The sequence below is a fragment of the Poecilia latipinna genome, unplaced genomic scaffold, assembly GCF_001443285.1.
Source record: "Poecilia latipinna isolate Pla-1442-1.1 unplaced genomic scaffold, P_latipinna-1.0 Scaffold2507, whole genome shotgun sequence".
NCBI classification, from domain to species: domain Eukaryota; kingdom Metazoa; phylum Chordata; class Actinopteri; order Cyprinodontiformes; family Poeciliidae; genus Poecilia; species Poecilia latipinna.
Genome location: NW_015115123.1, coordinates 49,225 through 68,124, shown reverse-complemented (window position 1 = coordinate 68,124; position 18,900 = coordinate 49,225). Strand labels below are relative to the sequence as shown.

The 18,900-nt window shown below is 40.3% G+C and overlaps 1 protein-coding gene across 1 annotated transcript; it reads right to left on the bottom strand.

Annotated features, from left to right (window-relative positions):
• Window positions 1–1,740: 1,740 nt before the first annotated feature.
• On the bottom strand, window positions 1,741–17,406 carry mxra5a (matrix-remodelling associated 5a). Its single transcript, XM_015019924.1, has 8 exons — window positions 17,180–17,406; window positions 16,763–16,985; window positions 16,518–16,647; window positions 15,094–15,484; window positions 10,541–14,404; window positions 6,005–6,923; window positions 5,572–5,898; window positions 1,741–5,389 (listed from the first exon to the last, which is right to left on the bottom strand). Exons 2-8 carry the CDS (start codon window positions 16,945–16,947, stop codon window positions 3,799–3,801), a joined length of 7,407 nt encoding a protein of 2,468 aa, XP_014875410.1. The 5' UTR covers window positions 16,948–16,985; window positions 17,180–17,406; the 3' UTR covers window positions 1,741–3,798.
• Between the last annotated feature and the right edge of the window lie 1,494 nt (window positions 17,407–18,900).

Sequence of the window (18,900 nt, the reverse complement as noted above, 5' to 3'; positions counted from 1 at the left end):
GGTCTCGGACCCTAAAAGTCTTGGTCTTGTCTCGGTCTCGGGTTAGGTGGTCTTGAACACACCACTGGATTGTCTTTTTAAGTTGTGACTCCCTGTGACTATAATCAACTGTGTCGTCTGCATACATTGTTAAATAAAGGAGGGAGATCACTATGGAAACAGAGATTCAAGATGGAAACTTGCATGGTAGCTACAGTAGGATTGTTTTTATTGCTTTAATGTAAGTGATACAGTTAGGTTGTTCTTTATAATTACAACATTGCAACATGATTGCAAATATCTTTGTGTATAAAACATCTTCCTGCTACTTCATAGTCTAACATGGAAAAGCTGACTTTTGTAAGGACTCACATTCACATATCAGGCCTTCAATTCACTCAGGGAAAACATTGATCACTGTGGTCCAATGATTCTCCAAGATGGAAACATGGACTTCATCTGCCAGAGGAATGCTGGCAGATGAGGGTTATCTCCTTCCACCATTTGGGTGGAAGGAGATGGAGCACAGAGGCACTGGTCAACCTCTGAGCCGTGATGATTCCCAGTCAGACACTCCTTGTTCTGATGAACTAACAGAAGTTTTCCATATGGCTCCAGAAGTTTCTTTTCTCTCTCTCTCCCTGTCTCTCTCTAAAAATATATATATAAATAAATAAATAAAAGTGTGGCTGTATTCCCAGAGCAATAATTACAAGTTTCTACTCTTGAAGAATAATGGTGACCTACTTCCACTGAACTGAACTACTAAATGCTGAATATTTTCTTTTTGTTTTCTGCTCTCAATGTTAGAATCTTGGGTTGTTTAGTTGGGTTTAGCTCATTTCTGTACTCCTTTGTTCCTTTTCTTTAATTAGATCAACTGTGTTTCTGTTTTTCTTTAGTTCAGTCCTTTCAAAGTCTTTCTAGTTTATTTTTATTTTTTGTGTCTAGTTATTTTTAGTTTCTCTAGTTGAACTATGTTTAGTTTGCTTTATTGTTATATTCATTTTCCTACTCCCCTATGTACTCTACCTCAACTCCTGAGCCACTTTCTCTGTCTCTTCCTCTCTTCAGTTGGCCCCCTGGTCTCTCCACTCACGCCTGTAATCAGTTAGCTCATCAGTCCAGGTCTTTTGTTCGTCGTTCAGCCTCCCAGTACGTTAGCACCGTTTTCTCAGTCACTCCTTGCCGGTTTCTCTCGTCTACTCCCATTATCTTCTCGTCTATTCCCAGTCATCTTTCTGGATTCCTATTTTGCCCAGTTCTGGCTCTCTGCATTCTTTGTGTTCTTCATGGTGTTTGGTTGTAAGTTTTTGTTCTTCATTTGTTCATTAAATTCAACAAAACCTGCTCTGCACCTCCGCCTGCTGCATTTGGGTCCACCAACAATCTGCACATCCTGACACCCAAAGGTTAGTAATTACTAATTTATACTTAAGCAAAAAAAGGATCTTTTTCACAATATTCTTGTTTTTAGATGTAGTTGCACCACATTCTGTCATCATGTGAAGACACAGAAACATTTAGAATCCTTCAAAAATAGATTCATAAATGAGAGCCACTTTATGAGCTCAAAATTGAAACATTTTTTCCAAGACATCATGAAGAAAAAATACTGTTATCCACACTTAATGAGAGAATTTAGCCGTAACGAAAAGATTACCAATAAAAAAGCATGTGTAGCAGAGGGATGCGCTGGTAGCTTCTGTCATAATTTGATTTGCACTTTTCTTTATTTTCTAGAGTCAACATAAAAAGTGCTTTGAAAACAGATTGAAAAGACGTTTTTATTATGTTGTGGAAAACTGCTCAGTCTATCAACAACAAAATACATCACAGCTGAGGACATCATTGTTATGTCAGGACCACTGACCCCACTGTAGAGACAGAAAGCCCCTCAGCTGAAACCAGATGTTTCCATGCACTGCTTAACATGGGTTTGCTTAAAGACTGCAGAATAAATGTTAATGTAAAAAAAAACACAAAACACTAAAGCCACACTTAGACAGAGGAAATTTGATTTCAATTTTTAAGCTGCAATACACAGCTCACATTCAGAACTGCTGTGAAGTACAAAAGTAAAGAAAGACTCATATTTGAGTTTCGCAGACATAGTAAACTCACTGTAAGAAAGGTAAACTGAAAAGATTAAGATGAAAACTGTGATCCTAATTCAATATAACTGAAGCAAAAAGAGCAACATCTCAATTTTGAGTTAATTGTTAATGTAAAACTGTTAACATAAAAATGTATTTGGTGCAAGGGACCACTGAGCACTCTGTATGCCCCCAGGCTGTTTCACTACTGCTACATTTTTTGGATTTATCCCTTTTGGATTTAGTTTTTCTTGTTTCCTTTAGTGAACTCTTGACTTTCACCTGCTTGGCTCCTCCCTGCATTTGGATCCTGCAATACATTTTATTACTTTTTTCCCTAACACTCTACAGAATGAAAGAGTTACTTTCTTTCATACATACACATATTTTCTTGAGTTATTTTTGTACCTAATTCATTAGTTTATTTTTGTTTGTTTATAAATTTGGTAGGACTTCCAAAAGTTTGAAAAGCAAACACCACATTGTCAAGTCAGAAACAACAAATCGTTCAGGAAGTTTCAGGTGTTTGTGAGACTAAAGTTTCTAAGTTAAGTAAGCCTGTTGTTGCTGTGCTTTTAAATTGTTTTTGCATCATAAAAACATGTCGACTGGCATTATCACGTTATTAAGTAAAATTAATTACTGCTTTAATAAGACCCTTCCAACATGTAGCATTAGCTTAAAAGTACTTTTTACTTCTAAATGACAAGTTGCTGAGAGAAAATTAAGTGTAGACATTCATTGTGGTGTGTTCACGGTGGCAACACTTTGACAGGTCTGCTACTGTAGAAACTGTGAGGCTTTCAGCTCCTTCAGTTCACTGTCACCATGTTTACCATATTAATAGAACATTATATTGCTGGATCTCTTATTTGGCTTTCTTTATTTCTTTTCCTTTTTATCACATATTGCTTGATTTCTGACATGGAAATTAATATGGAAATCAGAGGCCTCTGATTGTAATAATCATGAAATGTACTAAAAATGATATATACCCTTTTACTGTTTGTCTGTGTGAATATTTAAGATTATTCATACACGTTTTCAGGCAATTCTCAGAGTGTCAGTGTTTTATCAAGATCTACAAATATATAACAAGGTGCAACTCATAAAAATGTATAAGGATTTTTGAAAGATTATTACAAAACCTTTCCACATTTAAACGCCATGAATGGGCGATATGTAAGTGACTTGATATGCTGCCATCAAGGAGCATGTAATAAAACAGGTCAGACTTTTCGCAAAGCAACCTGATTTTGTCATTTAATTATAATAAATACATCAGAAATTCTACTTTTTGGCAGACTTAACACAAAACAACTTAGCAATATATCTTCTTCTAAATAATTTACTTCCATTTAAAAAGGTCGATGGTGAAATTGGGAAAGTTAAATATGATACAAAGATGATGAAGACCACCATTAGTGACTCCTCTAGAAAACATAACCCGTACATAGGTTTTATGTATCCAAATTACCTGAGCAATTATGTATTTACACACAGATCTTTCACAATATTGTACAAACAAAGAAAGTGGGGTGCACATGATGTTAGCTTTAAGCCTCTAAGTCAGAACATGATTAAAGAGCCACTTTTTGATAATTGGATGGTGATTTCACAATTTTTACAGTGACTTTAATTGTGTTCTGATATAATGTCTTTTAATTAGGCAGTTGCTTGGGCATACAGTATTGCCTTGGATATGGGTTGAAAGTAAAATTCTTTAGAACACATTCAGAAATGTTGTTTTAAAGTCTACACCGGCAGTATTCCTGGCAGTGCATCGGTAAACACCAGAATCTCGTTGGGTTGGATTCTGAATGATTAGGGAACCTTGTGGATGGAGATACTTGTTCCCAAAAAGGCGTGGCTGTGCACTTACAACCAGGCGGGTTTTATCAGGTGTTTCCCAAGTCACCTCTACTTTAGGGAGCCCAGTGGCGACACAGTTCAGCTGAACAGCAACTCCATTTTTGGCGTAAGTAACAGAAGGAGGGCCACTGGTAATCCTGGGTTGATTTGCAATGATATTTACTGAGACTGAAAGCAAGGAGCTGCCATATTCATTGGCAGCTCTGCAAACATAGGGTCCTCGATCATAGACGGATGCTTGTCGAATGACAATTGTCCCATTGCGCAATATCGAATAGCGTCCAACTTTCTGCAGCCTGTTGAGAACAACTCCACTGGGCAGGGTCCATGTAAGTCTGAATGGCTCACCAGTTGTTTGACAATGAAGGAAAAGTGTTTCACCATCCATGATGCTGACAGGAGAGATGTATCGGTTCAGAATCTGTGGCTTCCTTCCTGGGGACAGGGTGACTGTACTCTCAAAAGTCCCAGCAGAGGTATGCCCCACACAGCGGTACATACCAGCATCAGCAACAGATGGGTTGCTGATGATCAAAGACCCATCAAGTCGGTGAAAAAACTTTGAAATTCGAGCACCAGCTTGCAGAGGAGTGCCGCTGGGTAAGGTCCACATTATATCAGTTAACTCCAAGCCATCAATCGAGCAATTTAGAGTCACTGTATTCCCCACTTTTAGGGAAAAGCTTTCTCTTTTGGGAGCAGCAATTTGTGGACTTCCAACCATTTCTTTGACATCCAAGTTAACCAACATTCTAACCTCCCCTCCTTCATAACGAGCAACACACACCATCTGTCCTGAGTCGGTCTTCTTAGTTGATTGTATTTCCAAAGTACCATTCTGATGAACTGTCATATGATTGCTGTAGTATGGAGCAGGAAGTATTACATTTCCTGGGAGGATCCACGTGATACGAGGCGAAGGGGTTCCCTCGGTCACACAATCCAACAGTTTCCGTTCTCCCTGAACTGCATTAACTTTGATGGTATTTGAAGTTCCTCTTAAGCCATTGATAACTAGAGGAGTTGCCAAAACCTCTACTCTGGTAACTTTATTGTCTTGGCCAACACTGTTCCTCGCCATACATGTATAATTACCTCCATCAAATTGCTGAACCTTTTGAACAACCAGCGTTCCATTTTTAAGCACCTTGTATCTGTCTATTGCATTGGAAATTGGTGTATTTTTGGGAGACATCCAAGTGACAACAGGTACTGGGTCACCTTTGACAATGCACTGCAGTGTTACTGTCTCACCGAAGAGCACTCTGACAGTCTTTTGACCTTTGTCCTGGATTTGTGGTGGGGATGTACCACCTTTCACCTTGACTCTCACCTTCATCTCATCTCTGCCAAGTTGGTTCTGTGCATAGCAAGTGTAATCACCTTCCTCTGGCTGGCCAACATCATTAAAGTACAGCGTCCCATTGTCAAACACCACGTACCTACAAACAATTTGAGAAGAGGGGGATGAATGTTACACTTTGATGACAGAGTTTGTTAGCTGACAATAGGCTTGATTCATGAAACAAATTACTTATTGTTAGTTAGCATTTGAATGTGGTTTAGCAAAGCAAACACAGGCAAATTAGGAACTTCCCTGGAGCTAAAGAATAATGACTCATACCTGCGACTGCGTCCCACACGGACTCCTGCTTTCTGCTTTATTGGGTTGACCATGGTCCCATCTGGCAGTGCCCAGCTAATCTCCGGGCTGGGGAGGCCAGATGCCACACAGTCCACTTTCAGGTCTTGGCCTTGCACCACCTCCTGACTGGATTTCTGGAGTTTTTGCTCAATCGTTGCTGGTTTGGTCAAGACATTGACCCGCAGTTGAACGTAGTCATCACCCATCTTGTTACGGGCTACACACAGGTAGTCACCTCCATCCTTGTCAGTCACAGAATGAATGCTTATGCTGCCATTAAGGAATACTTTGATCCTAGACTCAAAGCTGCACAAAAAATTAAAAGGTTCCATTAAAACAACCTTTAATATTCAGGACATTAAGAGTTGCTATGATAATAACTATGAAGAACTTGTCCTTTACATTTGCCCACCTGAACTGACTATCCACTAGCTTCTTAGAGGGCGTCCTCCAGATGATTCGAGGCTCCGGTTCACCTGTTGCTACACAGTTCAGAAGTAGCTTACTTCCATAGATTACATCTGTTCTCTGGGGAGATGAAGATGTAATCGTGGCTTTAGCAGACAACAGCTTTCTCCTGACACTTAGCATCACAGTCCTGCTGCTTGAGGCTACTCCATTACTTGCTTTGCATACATATCTCCCAGAATTCTTGAAGTCCATTCTCTGTATATGGAGTGTCCCGTTTGGAAAGACAATAAGGTTCTCTTTAGTAATTAGTCGGGAAGGAGTGAGCTGTGTGCCATCAGGAGTGATCCAACGCATGACTGGCTGAGAGGCTCTTGTGGCAGTGCAGTCAATATAAGCAGCGCTGCCCTCTGGAAAAGTCATGTTCTCATCTAGTCTCTGCTGAATCAAAGAGGGCATTGCAGAGACATGAAGATGCACTGACACGGTATCAGCTCCAGCTGCACTGCTGCCAGTGCACCTGTAAATCCCATTGTCAGTAAAACTAGCCCGGCTGATATGAAGAGTTCCACTATCATCTACAGCCACCTCCCACTGAGATGGCACAGAAGGTGAGGTCGGCATCAGCTGGACTGAGTTAGGGAGGACCCACTTAACCCGAGGCACAGGATCCCCTTCAACTTTGCATTCCAGTTCAACCTTGCTTCCTTCATACACATGGATGTCTCGCTCTCGAGGTTGAAGAACCCGTGGATGATGAGACATGACTATAAGGTTAGCCATCATCTTGTCTGTACCATACTGGTTCTGAACGGTGCACACATACTGGCCCTCATCTGTTAGCTGTGAGTTTCTTATGATTAAAGTTCCATTATGGAGGACCTCAAACCTCTGCACCTTCATGTTCCTGGCGATACTTGCTCCTACACAAACAGAAGCACACAATTTGTTTCAGAGAAGAAGCATTCATTATCCATGAGCGTTTTTACATTTTGTGACATTATAATCACAAATTCAACATTTTTTTTGATTGACCAACATAAAGTTAAATACTCTTGCACATTCATCTTAATTAAAGAGCTCAAGCTCAGTTTAGATTGGATGGAGAGTACCCATATACCTCAATGTTCAAGTACTTCCACAGGTTCTTTGGTGGATTTAGATCTGGACTTTGACTAGACATTCTAACATATCTCTGCTGAAGAAAAGCCCCTTAACATTATTAAGCTGCTACCACCATGCTTCACAGTAAGGATAGTGTTGATGTGCAGTGTTAGCTTTCTACCATACATTGTATTTTACATTTAATCTGGATTTCTCATGTCTTTCTTTTAATTATTTTTGTTTTTAGCCTTGATTTTGCATGTAAGCTAAAAAAAAAATGTTGAATTTCATCTGACCTGAGCATCTTCTTCAGGACTGATTAGTGTCAAAATTTGCTCACAGAACAATAGTGATGCAAGAGTGTGAGACCATTAGCATGATGCAAGGATGAAAAATGAGTTTACCACACATGTATCATAAATCCATTTTCTATAGGTTTGGTTACTGAAAGTAAAGCTACTTTCTCTGAAAAGTTCTGTAGAGAATGGAATATTTTGGATCATGACACAGTAAGTACTTTCAATTTAAATATCTTGCAGCCACTCGGACATTTTGAAACAACTCTGCATCTTTGACTAAAAGACAAAGTACACCATGACCCAGTTAGGAATCCATTACAGTCCAGTTAGGTACGTAAACTTACACACACACACACATATATATATATATATATATATATATATATATATATATATATATATATATATATATATCACACACTTTTGATGTTTACTGAGACATTTTAAAATTATGTGTATTAAATGGTTGTAGGTGAAAAGAGCAGATTCTTAACTTTAATGTGACAGTCTGCCTGTCCAAATTGGTGGAAAGGTCCAAATATTTATGGGCCTAACTGGATCACAATGGCCACACCTGCAAACTCCCAATGGTCAGTTTGCCCAACTATAGACACACTGTTCACTAAGCTGACTGTGCCTACTTCTGCCAGACTGCACACACACACACCAACCCACAAGGCCTAAATGATCTGCTCCTGACATCCAGGGGCCACTCCCCTCATCTGCCCATGTAATGATGGTCCGCAGCACTTTCTGCTTTTAACATTGAAACAACACATTGAAAAGCTGGTGTTTGAGACTGAGACCATTTACTTAGTTTAGCATTTAGTTCCAGGGTCACTGGAAGAAATAGGTAAGGCTGTTCAAAGCAAGAAAATTAGGGATGAAGAGTCAGGAGGGAATTGTGGGTGGAGAGGAGGAGGGTGAGGTAGAGAATATGCTGCTATGATGGAGAGAAGAGATATTACGCTCTTAAAACTTTGAGTTTATGTCAGTGGTTTAAAACCATTACCACAGACTTTGTCTCAGCTGAACTCTGTTTTATCCATTAAGAACAGTTAAAATGTCCCTTCTTCCTCAAAGAGGTTCTCTGTAAGGAATAGCTTAGAAGTTTGCACTTAGTTATCTGATTTTTGAGAGAGTTTCATTTTAAGTTTAATCTGTGAATCCCTACCAAGCAGTCGAAGAAATGGTTCTCCTCTGATCTAAAGAGGTGCCAGACAGAAGAGAGACAAACACACTGACAAGTCAGTTTCTAAGACTTTGGGACTCTCAAGAAGCACAGTGAGGACCAAGCAAATGGGGAAAACATGGCACAGTGTGCAAAATAACTGAGCTTTCTCTCTAATGCAACCTCACTACTTCCAAAATTACTCCAAGACATCATCAGTGACTCTGGCAAGTCTCAGGAGAACCCACCATCTAAAGGTCTGCAGGCCTCAGTGTCTCAGTTGGGGTGAAAATAAAAGAGGTCAATACGTTCATATTCCAGAACCGCAGCTGACATGTTATAATTATGAATTGATTTTAAATCCATTAGAGACCAACTTCAGTTATTTACAACTTGCAAACCAAATTGTTAGTTATGGGTGCATGGAAACTTCTGACCTATTCTGTGCACGACTTGAACTAAAAGCAAGATAAACTGCAAGAATGCATGATATACTTTCTGAAATAGACGGAATCCCTACAGGAGACAACATACTCTAGGATAAAATAAAAAAAGAAAAGTTTTTTATGAATTTCATCTGAAGCCCGTAAGGGTTCATCCATGCTTAACAAGATAATACTGAATTAACCTCCAACAGATCCAAATGGTGTTTGCACAGGACTTGACATTTAAACAAAGGATATTTGTAGGTGTGTTTAATCCAATTATAAGTGGATTCCAGTAGAACCTCCTGACCCAGACAGCCATATGCTTTGAAGAGTCTGAATGTTTCATCTGTATCCTTCACATAGGAAAATACATGTTGAGTCATGATTTCCCTCATTAAAGTTTTTCCACCACAGTTTGCAGTTTTCGCCTGTCTGAAATTATGATGTAAGTGTAGTTATTCACTTTCAAAGCTTGTTGATGTAACTACACAGCAGTCACGTTCTAAACAAAGGAAAACAGATATTTACATATTATATAAAAACAGGCACCACCCTCTCTGCTGTCTGTCTGAAATTAAAACAGATCAAACTTTAGGTTTCAGAGGTTTACATACACGATCACTGCTGCTGAAGCTGGTGGAAGAGTGTAATTATCTGTGAACCGAGTCCTGTACCAACATGGGCTGAAACGCCACTCAGAGCCGAAGATGTTGTTTTTCTAAATAGAACATAAACACAAAAAACACTAAATCATACTTTGCATTTTCGATTTAGTTTCTAGTGCAAATATCTTGGTACACTTCACAACACTTGAAATAAGAGAAAACTAATTTACAAACTAACTTACAAGTAACTTTTCAACAAGACACAGGAGCTTTTTCAAGTCAATAATTCCTTAATATTGAAGAGAGAATATTTGTTCCATTAGCTAAGAACAAGACATTTTTACTGTAGTACTTTTTCATCAATAAAAGTTACTTGTAAGTTAGTTTTGTATTATTTCAATTTTACTAAAACATTTGCATGAGAAACTAGACCAAAAATACTTTGTAAGATGTTATTGTTTTTGTGAATACATTTAGCAAATGTTCTCTCACAAAAACCTGAATTACTGAATATGTGTTCTCTGGTTTGACTAAACTAAAATTGTTCCCAGAGCCCATTGTTACATTTGGAGGAAATAGTGGTAAAACTTAAAGGTCTGAAAACAGTCTTAAATGTAAAGTATGGGGGTGGCAGCATCAGGTTGTGTGTGTGAATATTTGCGTTTGAAGAAAGTGATAAAAACAAAATCTCTTCTCATCCTGGAATTAACAAATAGAAACAATGTTGGTAATCATAACTGAATAAAACCAGAAATATATTCTCTGTTTTAATGTCACATAATGAGAAAACATGGTTGTGTTGTAAATATTAGCTTCAGCAGCATGTGGAATCCTGCAGTATAATTGTATTAAATCTTTCATCTTTTCTTTAAGAGCCTGCAGAAAAAGTTCACCTGCACAGAAAACTGAGTTCTTAGATCAAGTCTTACATACCGTTGGAAACTTTTGTCCAAGACAGGAAAGGCATGGGCTGACCTCCAGTCTCACAGGGAAGCTGAGCATCTTTTTCTACTTTGACAGTAATGGTCTGAGAATGGGTAGTTTTTATCCGTGGCTTCCCTCTTTGAACAGATCCATGCTGTGTGGACACATCCAGAGTTACTGGTGACAGTGTCTTTTGGGATGGGATCACAGTGGGTACTGGTATAGAGGTGGATGCCTGAGAGGTTGGAATTGTATTTATTGGTTTGTGATTGGGAGGAAATGTTGTAGGATGAAAGTTAAATGATCTTCTTAGGATGGTTGTAGTAGAGATGGGTTTTATTTGTGTATCCTGGCTGGTACTGACTGTGGCATTTTGAGTGATGGATGTTGGTAAAGACATTAGAAGAGGTACGAAAGGAGAAAGTCTGTGTTTTGAGAGATAGGGAGTCTCTCTGGATGGTTTAACATGATATGGCAACGGTGAGGTAGCTGAGGCATGTGTTGTTTTTAAACTACTCATATGTGGAGAATCAGTTCCAGCATTCAGAGGATTCTTCTCAATTTCTTCACTCTTTAAATCTTCTAATGTTGTGAGTGTCTCGGTGGTGACCTCAGAAAGCATCCTTGGAGTTGAGAGTGATCCTTTGGAAGTTTCTCCAGAGACTGCCTTGCTTTCACCCTGGATGGGTGAAGCAGTTAGGGTAAAATAGGAAGGCTGTAGTGAAGAATCCATTCCAGTCTTCTCCCAATGCATTTGTTCAACCTCCTCAGTAAAAGTCTCCTGATAGACAAATTGCTGATTCTTGTTGTCTGTTGGCAATTTTGTCATACTTTGAAAACCCCATGAGGGACTTTCAGAGTGCAGCAGAGGTGTTGATTCTGTTGTAAAACTTATTTCATGCCAGTCCTCTAAATGCTCACCAGGTGGAGGAGGACTGTCTCCAAACCTATGCTGAGGGACTGATGGGAGAATCTCTGAAATCCCTGTAGGATACGCACTGTCTGAGTTTTCCACAGTGCTGTGAGGAGTAGTATTTCCATGAGTAAAGCCTGGAGAAACGCTTGGAAATGATGGTGCAGCTGCAGTGCTTTGCCATGATTTGGTTTGGCTGTCCTTTGTTCCTAAAGAAGAGGTTGGTAGTGAGGAAGGCTCTTTGATTACCTCGTGGTTCTGCCTGAAGACTGTGCTTTCTTTATGACTCAGTCTGTCTGATGATGCCTCTTGGCTCTCTGTGAATGGAACAGAGGTATATAAACGAACTGCAATTCCTGTTCGTTCTGTGTTTAACATTTTAGAGGCAGAGGTCTTGGCTGTAGGTAGGGGAGTAATTACAGGTGTGGTGGTGATGAAGCTGCCAAGTGTTTGGAGCTTTTGTTTCTTTCTGTCTGGCCGTCTCTTCCGGCCACCATTCCTCCTTTGAGAGTTGACTTTCTGAAGGCGTGACTTTGGCCGTCTTGTAGAGTGCACCCTCCTTTTTCCAGGGAGACAGAAGGTAGTCGTTGGAGACCCTGTCGTGACAACAACTTCGGAATGCAAATCATTGAGCGTTGTGTCCTTTGGATGAGATTGAAACTGTGACAGAGTTGAAGTCTTGCTCAGATAGTTTCCACTTCCTTCTTGACTTGCTGCAGAGTGATTTGGGTTGGCTGAAGGACTAATTTGACTTTCCATAAAGAAGTCTTCTCTGTGATTTATGGAGTTAGTGACATCATTTGGTTTGTTCCTACTCTCTCTGCTCTGCAGCCCCTCAGACTGATCAGCTGTTTGGATCTTATCAGCAGTAATACTTGTGCTTAGGTTCTCTGGAAAAGAAAATGTGCTGCTTCTAGTTGCAGAGTGTGCACTGGGCTGCCTGACAGTAATAGTGTGCGGTGGAACAGATGTGGTCTGGGGGAGGAAAAACCCACCGTTTGAACTTGTGATTAGGTTCAACTCTCTGTCATGGCTTGGGTGCTGTGTAGTATATGCAATTTCTGTTGGATGGGGTTCTATAGTAACATGTCTGCTAGTAGGAGTTGCATCTTGTGCAGAGATGCTTTCAGGTGTCACATGATTATCTTGACCATGAGTTCTGTATTCTGTAGGTTTTTCAGGGCTCTGACGTATGGAATAATGCTGACCCACTCGCTCATGTACAGTCACATCATCTGATGGCTCGTCAGAAGTTTCCCATGACTGTGTCGTCAGCTCTGTTACTTCCATCTTTGTTGGGAAAGAAACAGGAGGTGAGGTCACAGTATTCCTGTCCCTAATCTTAGCTAAAATGTCTGCCCATTTCTCTGGGTCAATTTTACTTTTAGAAAGATTAATCCTCCTTCTATTCTCTACTAAACCTTTCATGTTTCCATTGTGAGACCCTGTTGGTTTCCGCAGCACAGACTGTCTCTGCCAGGTGCTCCTAGATGGATGACTACCTCTTCTTCCTGGGACTAGTTTACGTCTAACACTACTGATGCGATGGCGTATCGTAGACCCGTCATTGTCACCTGATGCTTCTTCTGGATTCTCTGTAGGGACTTTGATTTGAGTGTTCAGCCCTGAGGCTGACTGAGGCCTTGCGGGAAACTTGCGTATTGGTCTAATTAGACCATTCCACCTAATTATACTAACTTTTTTCACTAGTGTGTCTACACCATGTTGATTGATTGCTACACATTTGTAATAACCACTATCTGATATCTGAGTCTTTGGGATTTGAAGAGTACCATTAAAAGTCACCAGTGCTTTGGAATAATTAGCTTGGAAATGAATTATTCTATTGTTTGGTAGAATCCAGTTTATTTCGGCATCAGGGGAACTGGATGCTGTACAGTCCAGAGAAATGGAGTTTCCTGCAAATTCCTCTATTGATGTAATTGATGTGTCCTCCCCTGTGGGGGGACTAGAGGATTCCTGGACAGTGAGATAGAAGGAAAGCACTGCAAAATCTCCTTGAACCTTGGCGATGCAGTAGTAAGCTCCAGTGTCTTTGTGAGTTACGGCTTTAATTTTCAACCTTCCATCTCTGGAAACTGAAACCCTGTTGTCAGGACTCCTAAATGGGCTGTTCAGTTTGGAACCGTCTGGCAGCATCCACTGAATTACTGGCAGGTCAGAACTGTACACGTTACAGGTCATTTCATTTGAACTTCCAAGGATAACACTCATAGCTTTCTGTGTTCTGTTTGTTGACTCGATCATGACCCAGTTCCTCCGGAGTCTTTGCTGAAGTTCAGTGTCCACTGTCTCTGAAAGGTTCATCCTTAGAATTAACTTTACCATGCTGGTTGATGACTGAGGCCGGTTCAGTTGTAGTTCTATGCTTGGTTGCATCAGCCATCCAGGCTGGGCCAACACTTTGACTTTAAGACCTGTGTAGTACTGGGCATCCTGCACAGAGTCCTGGTTATATACATGTGCTGGGTACAGATCGTGGCTTGGAGTGACTCCTTGTTTTAAATGGGCTGGAATGTTGCTGTAGTATGCAATCAGTCTCCACAGCTGCTCGTATTTTTCCCTGTCAACAGAGCACTGAAGGTCTACTGACAAGGTGATGTTTGCGACCAGCTGAAGCTGGTTGACCTGCTCCCAGCTTACCTTAGCAAGTTCTTTTAGCTTGTGAGCACTGCACTCCAGATCTATCTCATTCCCATGCTCATCAGAGAGGCCAAGGGATATGTTACCAATGGGCTCCTTAAAGTCCTCTGAGGTCAGTGTCTCACTCTCAGAATCTTCTAGTGATGTAGTTCTATGAAGGAAGCTGATGACTGGGCTACTGCAAACCAGAGGATGAGCAGCTTGGAGTTCATTTTCCTTCACTTGTATGGGAGAAGAACACATTGGACACAGCTGGCCACCTGGAAGGGCTCTGTCCTTTTTACATTTCAGAACTCCTAGAGCAGAAAAAAGAAGAACAGAGTTAACATAGAGTTAACATGGAATTATAAAAATAACACGAATAAGGTGTATTCACAGCAGCCCTGCCTAATTGAACTCTTCTTTGTCTCACTATAAAACTTGGTTTGTTTATGAATGTGAACTCAAACTCTGACCAAAGAAGCAAACTCTGGTTCACCTACAAATCTAGATGTCATTCTTTAGGTCTGAAGTGAAATCTAGTGCAGTTTGAATGTGAACACCAAGCGGACCAGAGATTGTGCCAAAAGAAGGAACCAAACTGTAGCACACAGCGTTCTGGTTAAAGACAACAAAAATCAACATGAGTCTAACTGGACAAATGGCTTGTGGTTTTTTACCAAAAGCAAAGGAGAAATCCAACAGACGCTAAAATCTGACGCCACTCCATTTTGTTTACATCTGCTAAGGAGCGAAGGAGGAAGTTGTGCTCAGTGTCTTCAGAGTTTTCATGTTGTTTCCTTCAGTAGTTCTCGGTGGAGCGCCTCCTCAGGTGAGGGTGTGATTAAGGTCTTCAAAGAGTTTGGATTGTTTGACACAGTGCAGTGTGAAAAAGCGAACAACACAAGATGAAAATGTAACAAGTGTTGCAGTCTTAGTCCCCAATCAAACAGAGTCTACTGGACTATCAGGTGTGAAAGAATAACAAGAATAATTACAATCTGACCTGGTGAAGTTTTTTCCCAGTCATGCAACCAACTCATGCTGCAGTCACAGGTCCAGGGGTTCCCATGGAAGTACAGGTTCTCAAGCTGTGGCATGGTCTCCACCAGCTGTGACGGGAGGGATGTGAGTGCATTGTCAGATAGGTAGAGGTGTCGCACGGTAGAGATGTAGAACTGGCCCATCAGAGTGAAGGTGGTGAAGGTGGCAGGATGCAGTTGTTGAAGCTGGTTTCCCTCCAGCTGCAGAAAACGTAAGGAAGTGAGTCCCTGGAAAGCGTCTGGATGGATGAGTTCTATCTGGTTGTGATCCAAGTGCAGCCTGGCCACAGACCACAGCCCCTGCAGAGTGTGCCTGTTGATTTCCTTCAGCTTGTTGTAGCTCATCTTCAGCATCTGAACCAACAAGTATAACAGAAAAGTTCCAATATTAACCAGATTATCAAGACAATTACATGGAAATTAAAACAAGAACCGCAACAATGTTTTTTGAATGAGTGATAAAAAAAATATTTCTAATCTTATGTTTCAGAAATACTTGATGCAACATAAACCCAACATAAATAATAATAAATGGGAAAGTATTGGACATGTCAGTGTTTTAACTCGGCTAAAATATTTCTAATGGCGCCACTGAAGTAAAATTCAGACCATCTGTCTGTTAAAACGCAGCTAGTTCACATGTATGAAGGAATCAATGCAGTTTAGTCCATAAACCAAGTTATGAGTAAAAACTTTGAAAAATACAGGAACTAAGTATGAAGGAAATTTTTGCAAAATTTTAAATCTGTAATCATTCCACTTTACAGATCAGCTGGTTTAATGTGAACTGATGGCCTTTCAGAAATTGTAGAATGGTTATTAAAGGTTATCAAAACTTTCAGTTATTAAAACTGCATTTCTTTTCTTCTGAATGTAACTTCACTACTTACTTTTTGGGGCGATGGTGGCTAAGAGACAGAAAAGTCATTTTGTAACCAGACTGATGACTGACACTCAACCCAAAGTCCCACTGATCTGCTTACTGGTGTTAGAATGAGTGAATGCCTGTTTGGTAAAGTGGTAAATACTGCAAACACTATGACTTCTACCCATTTATCTTTTTTCCAACATAAAAAGTCCTGCATAGGCACTGCTGATGTTTTCTGTGAACCAGGTACTGGTGAAATGAACATTTTCTTAATTTCTGCATTTCTGTTCAGCACTTTTGAGTCGATACTTGATACAATCCCAACAAAACAGTTTTCAGGATTTTCAAACATCAACTGGAATTTATTTTGACAATGATAAATCAAAATGTTTATTTCAAGTTTATTACGATAAATGTTCAACGATACAATACATGCCCACCTCTATTGGATGTGCTGATTGATTGATTGATTGATTGATTGATTGATTGATTGATTGATTGATTGATTGAGTGATGTACCTGAAGTGATGCCAGGTCCCTGAAGGCTCCATCAGGCAGAGAGTGAATGTTGTTTCCATGGACCATGAGCAGCTCCAGCTTCCCCAGCCCAGACAGTGAAGTGTCACTTATTTTTTGAATACTGTTGAACCTGAAACAACACAACCTGTGAGGACAATTGAACAAACCTGCACTGGAAACATCAACCTAAACACTCTTAATGCATCCTGATAGGGCCAAGGATGGAAAAAAAAACACCCACTGACCCCAAGTTTATGCGCTTCACGTGCTTGGGTACCGCTGCTGGGACGGTGAGGAGAGAGCGGAACGTGCAGTGGAGCTCGGCAGGCTGAGGGCAGGAGCAGGGCCGGGGGCAGGGAGCAGACCCCACAGGGGACAGGAGCACCAGCAGAGTCTGGAGGACCCAGAGGGTGGAGCGCTCCATCTTCATCCAGAGAGACAGACACAGCAGCTGCTTGGAGGACCCGACTGCAACAACCACAATGTTGGAAAGTCTGTGATCTGCTTGATTCAGCTGACCTCCTCTTTAATTTACAGACTGACTTCTCATGTTAAACATGTTGCAATGAATGTGAAGATGGTGTCACTTCAGTCACAATGTGAAAAAAATGCAAATTGTTGCTTAAACCTAACTCATTGTTACAATATACAGTTGCTCTTACCTTAAAGTACTGAAAACCTTTCTGCAGGAAGCCTCTCATGTCCCATTTTGTCACGTGTGAACACAAAGCTAAAGATCACAAACTGATAAAAAGACAAGCTGAAGTTACAGACTGGAGCTGGAATTAAAAAAAAAAAAAAAAGATGGTGTTAGATCCAAGCAGCAGTGTGCTCTCCTCACTCCCAGTCTGAAGCGAGTGAAGGAGCAGCTGCAGAGCGATGGCTGGAGACGCAGCGGGAGGAGCAAGGAAAGTTTGAAGGAGGGCAGAACATTTGCTCCCACAGCCAGGCATACTGCTGCTGAGGCAGGAATGCTGCTGAAGTGTTGCTTGAATAACTTTGATTAGAATGACAAAGACTGACTTCAGCAGCTGAACACAGACCAGCTGAGAGGAATAATTCAAGCAGTGATGTGTTTTGGGCAGATTTGAGATATTTGGCTGTGGTCCCTAACTGTAGTTTTTCTTGTTTAATTTTCTGTAAAATGTGTCAAGACAACATTTGTTGTGAACTGGTGCAACATAAATAAAACTAAATTTAATTTAATTTAATGCATGTTTAATTAAATTCAGTAAAAATCTCTCATTATTCTGACATTTAGCAAACAGAAATAATTTGAATGAACATTATCAAACCAGCTGTAATCTAATGTAATGCCAGGCAGTTTTTTTTACACTGCATGTAAACATGTGGTTCACCTTTATGTCTCCTGTGTGAGAACAGCTTTATTGAGATGAATTAACAGGTATTTTCAGGACTTATGATAAAACAGACAGAAGGCATCTGCTGAGTTCAGCTGTAAGCTCTTATATCCGAGTAAAAGGTGTAAGAAAACATTGTTTTTCATTGTGGTGTGTCGGTGTAAAGAGAGGGCAGCTGGCTGCTGGAGTAACCAACACAGACCTCTTATTAACCCTGACTCACACATAACCAGCATGCAGAGGATTCTGAACAAACAGGCACAGACACATCCAGGCAGAACAACAACGGCCCACCCAGGAAAAACTAAAGCTGACAAAGACCGCCTGAGGACGGACAGCTCAGTGAGCCTCACAGTGGATTTTTTTTTCTCCGATCAGAACTGGCTCTCCTCAGTCTGGAAACTTTAGCTTTTCAAGTTCCTTTGCTGGTGCTCATCACTTGGGCATTGTTCCACTTTTACAAACACAGCTTTACAGTGCTGCACTGAAGATCAGAGAAGGACTAATGTCCATCACATTTCATCACAATTTGTTGCTCCAGTCACTAGAAGTCTGGAGCAGCAACCAAACTAAACCTGCTGTTAGCTCTTTGTGACCTGCTTCTCAAATTAGACCAAAGCTGAACTTTTTGGTTAACATAAAAAGTGGAGAACACTGACCTTGCACATGATCCTGAAAAAACGATTCCCATTGCAAAACAGATGTACATTTCTTAGGATGAAACAATTATTCAAATTGTGATTAATTGATTACTGAAATAATTGTCAACAAATGTATTAATCGATTAATTGTTAGCTAGAATACAGAAACTCTAAAAATGGCCGCTTCTTGAAACAAGCAGAAAGTCAAAACTGTAGAAAAGTATTTACATCTTGTATTAAAGATGAAAAATCTTCTTTTTGTGAACAACAACAACCATTAAGCAGATTTTGTTATTAAATTATCAAAAAAGAAACAGATTAATAGACAGTATGTTTTATCATCCTGTTCACTAAAGGAATGCTGTCAATGCATTTTAGGCT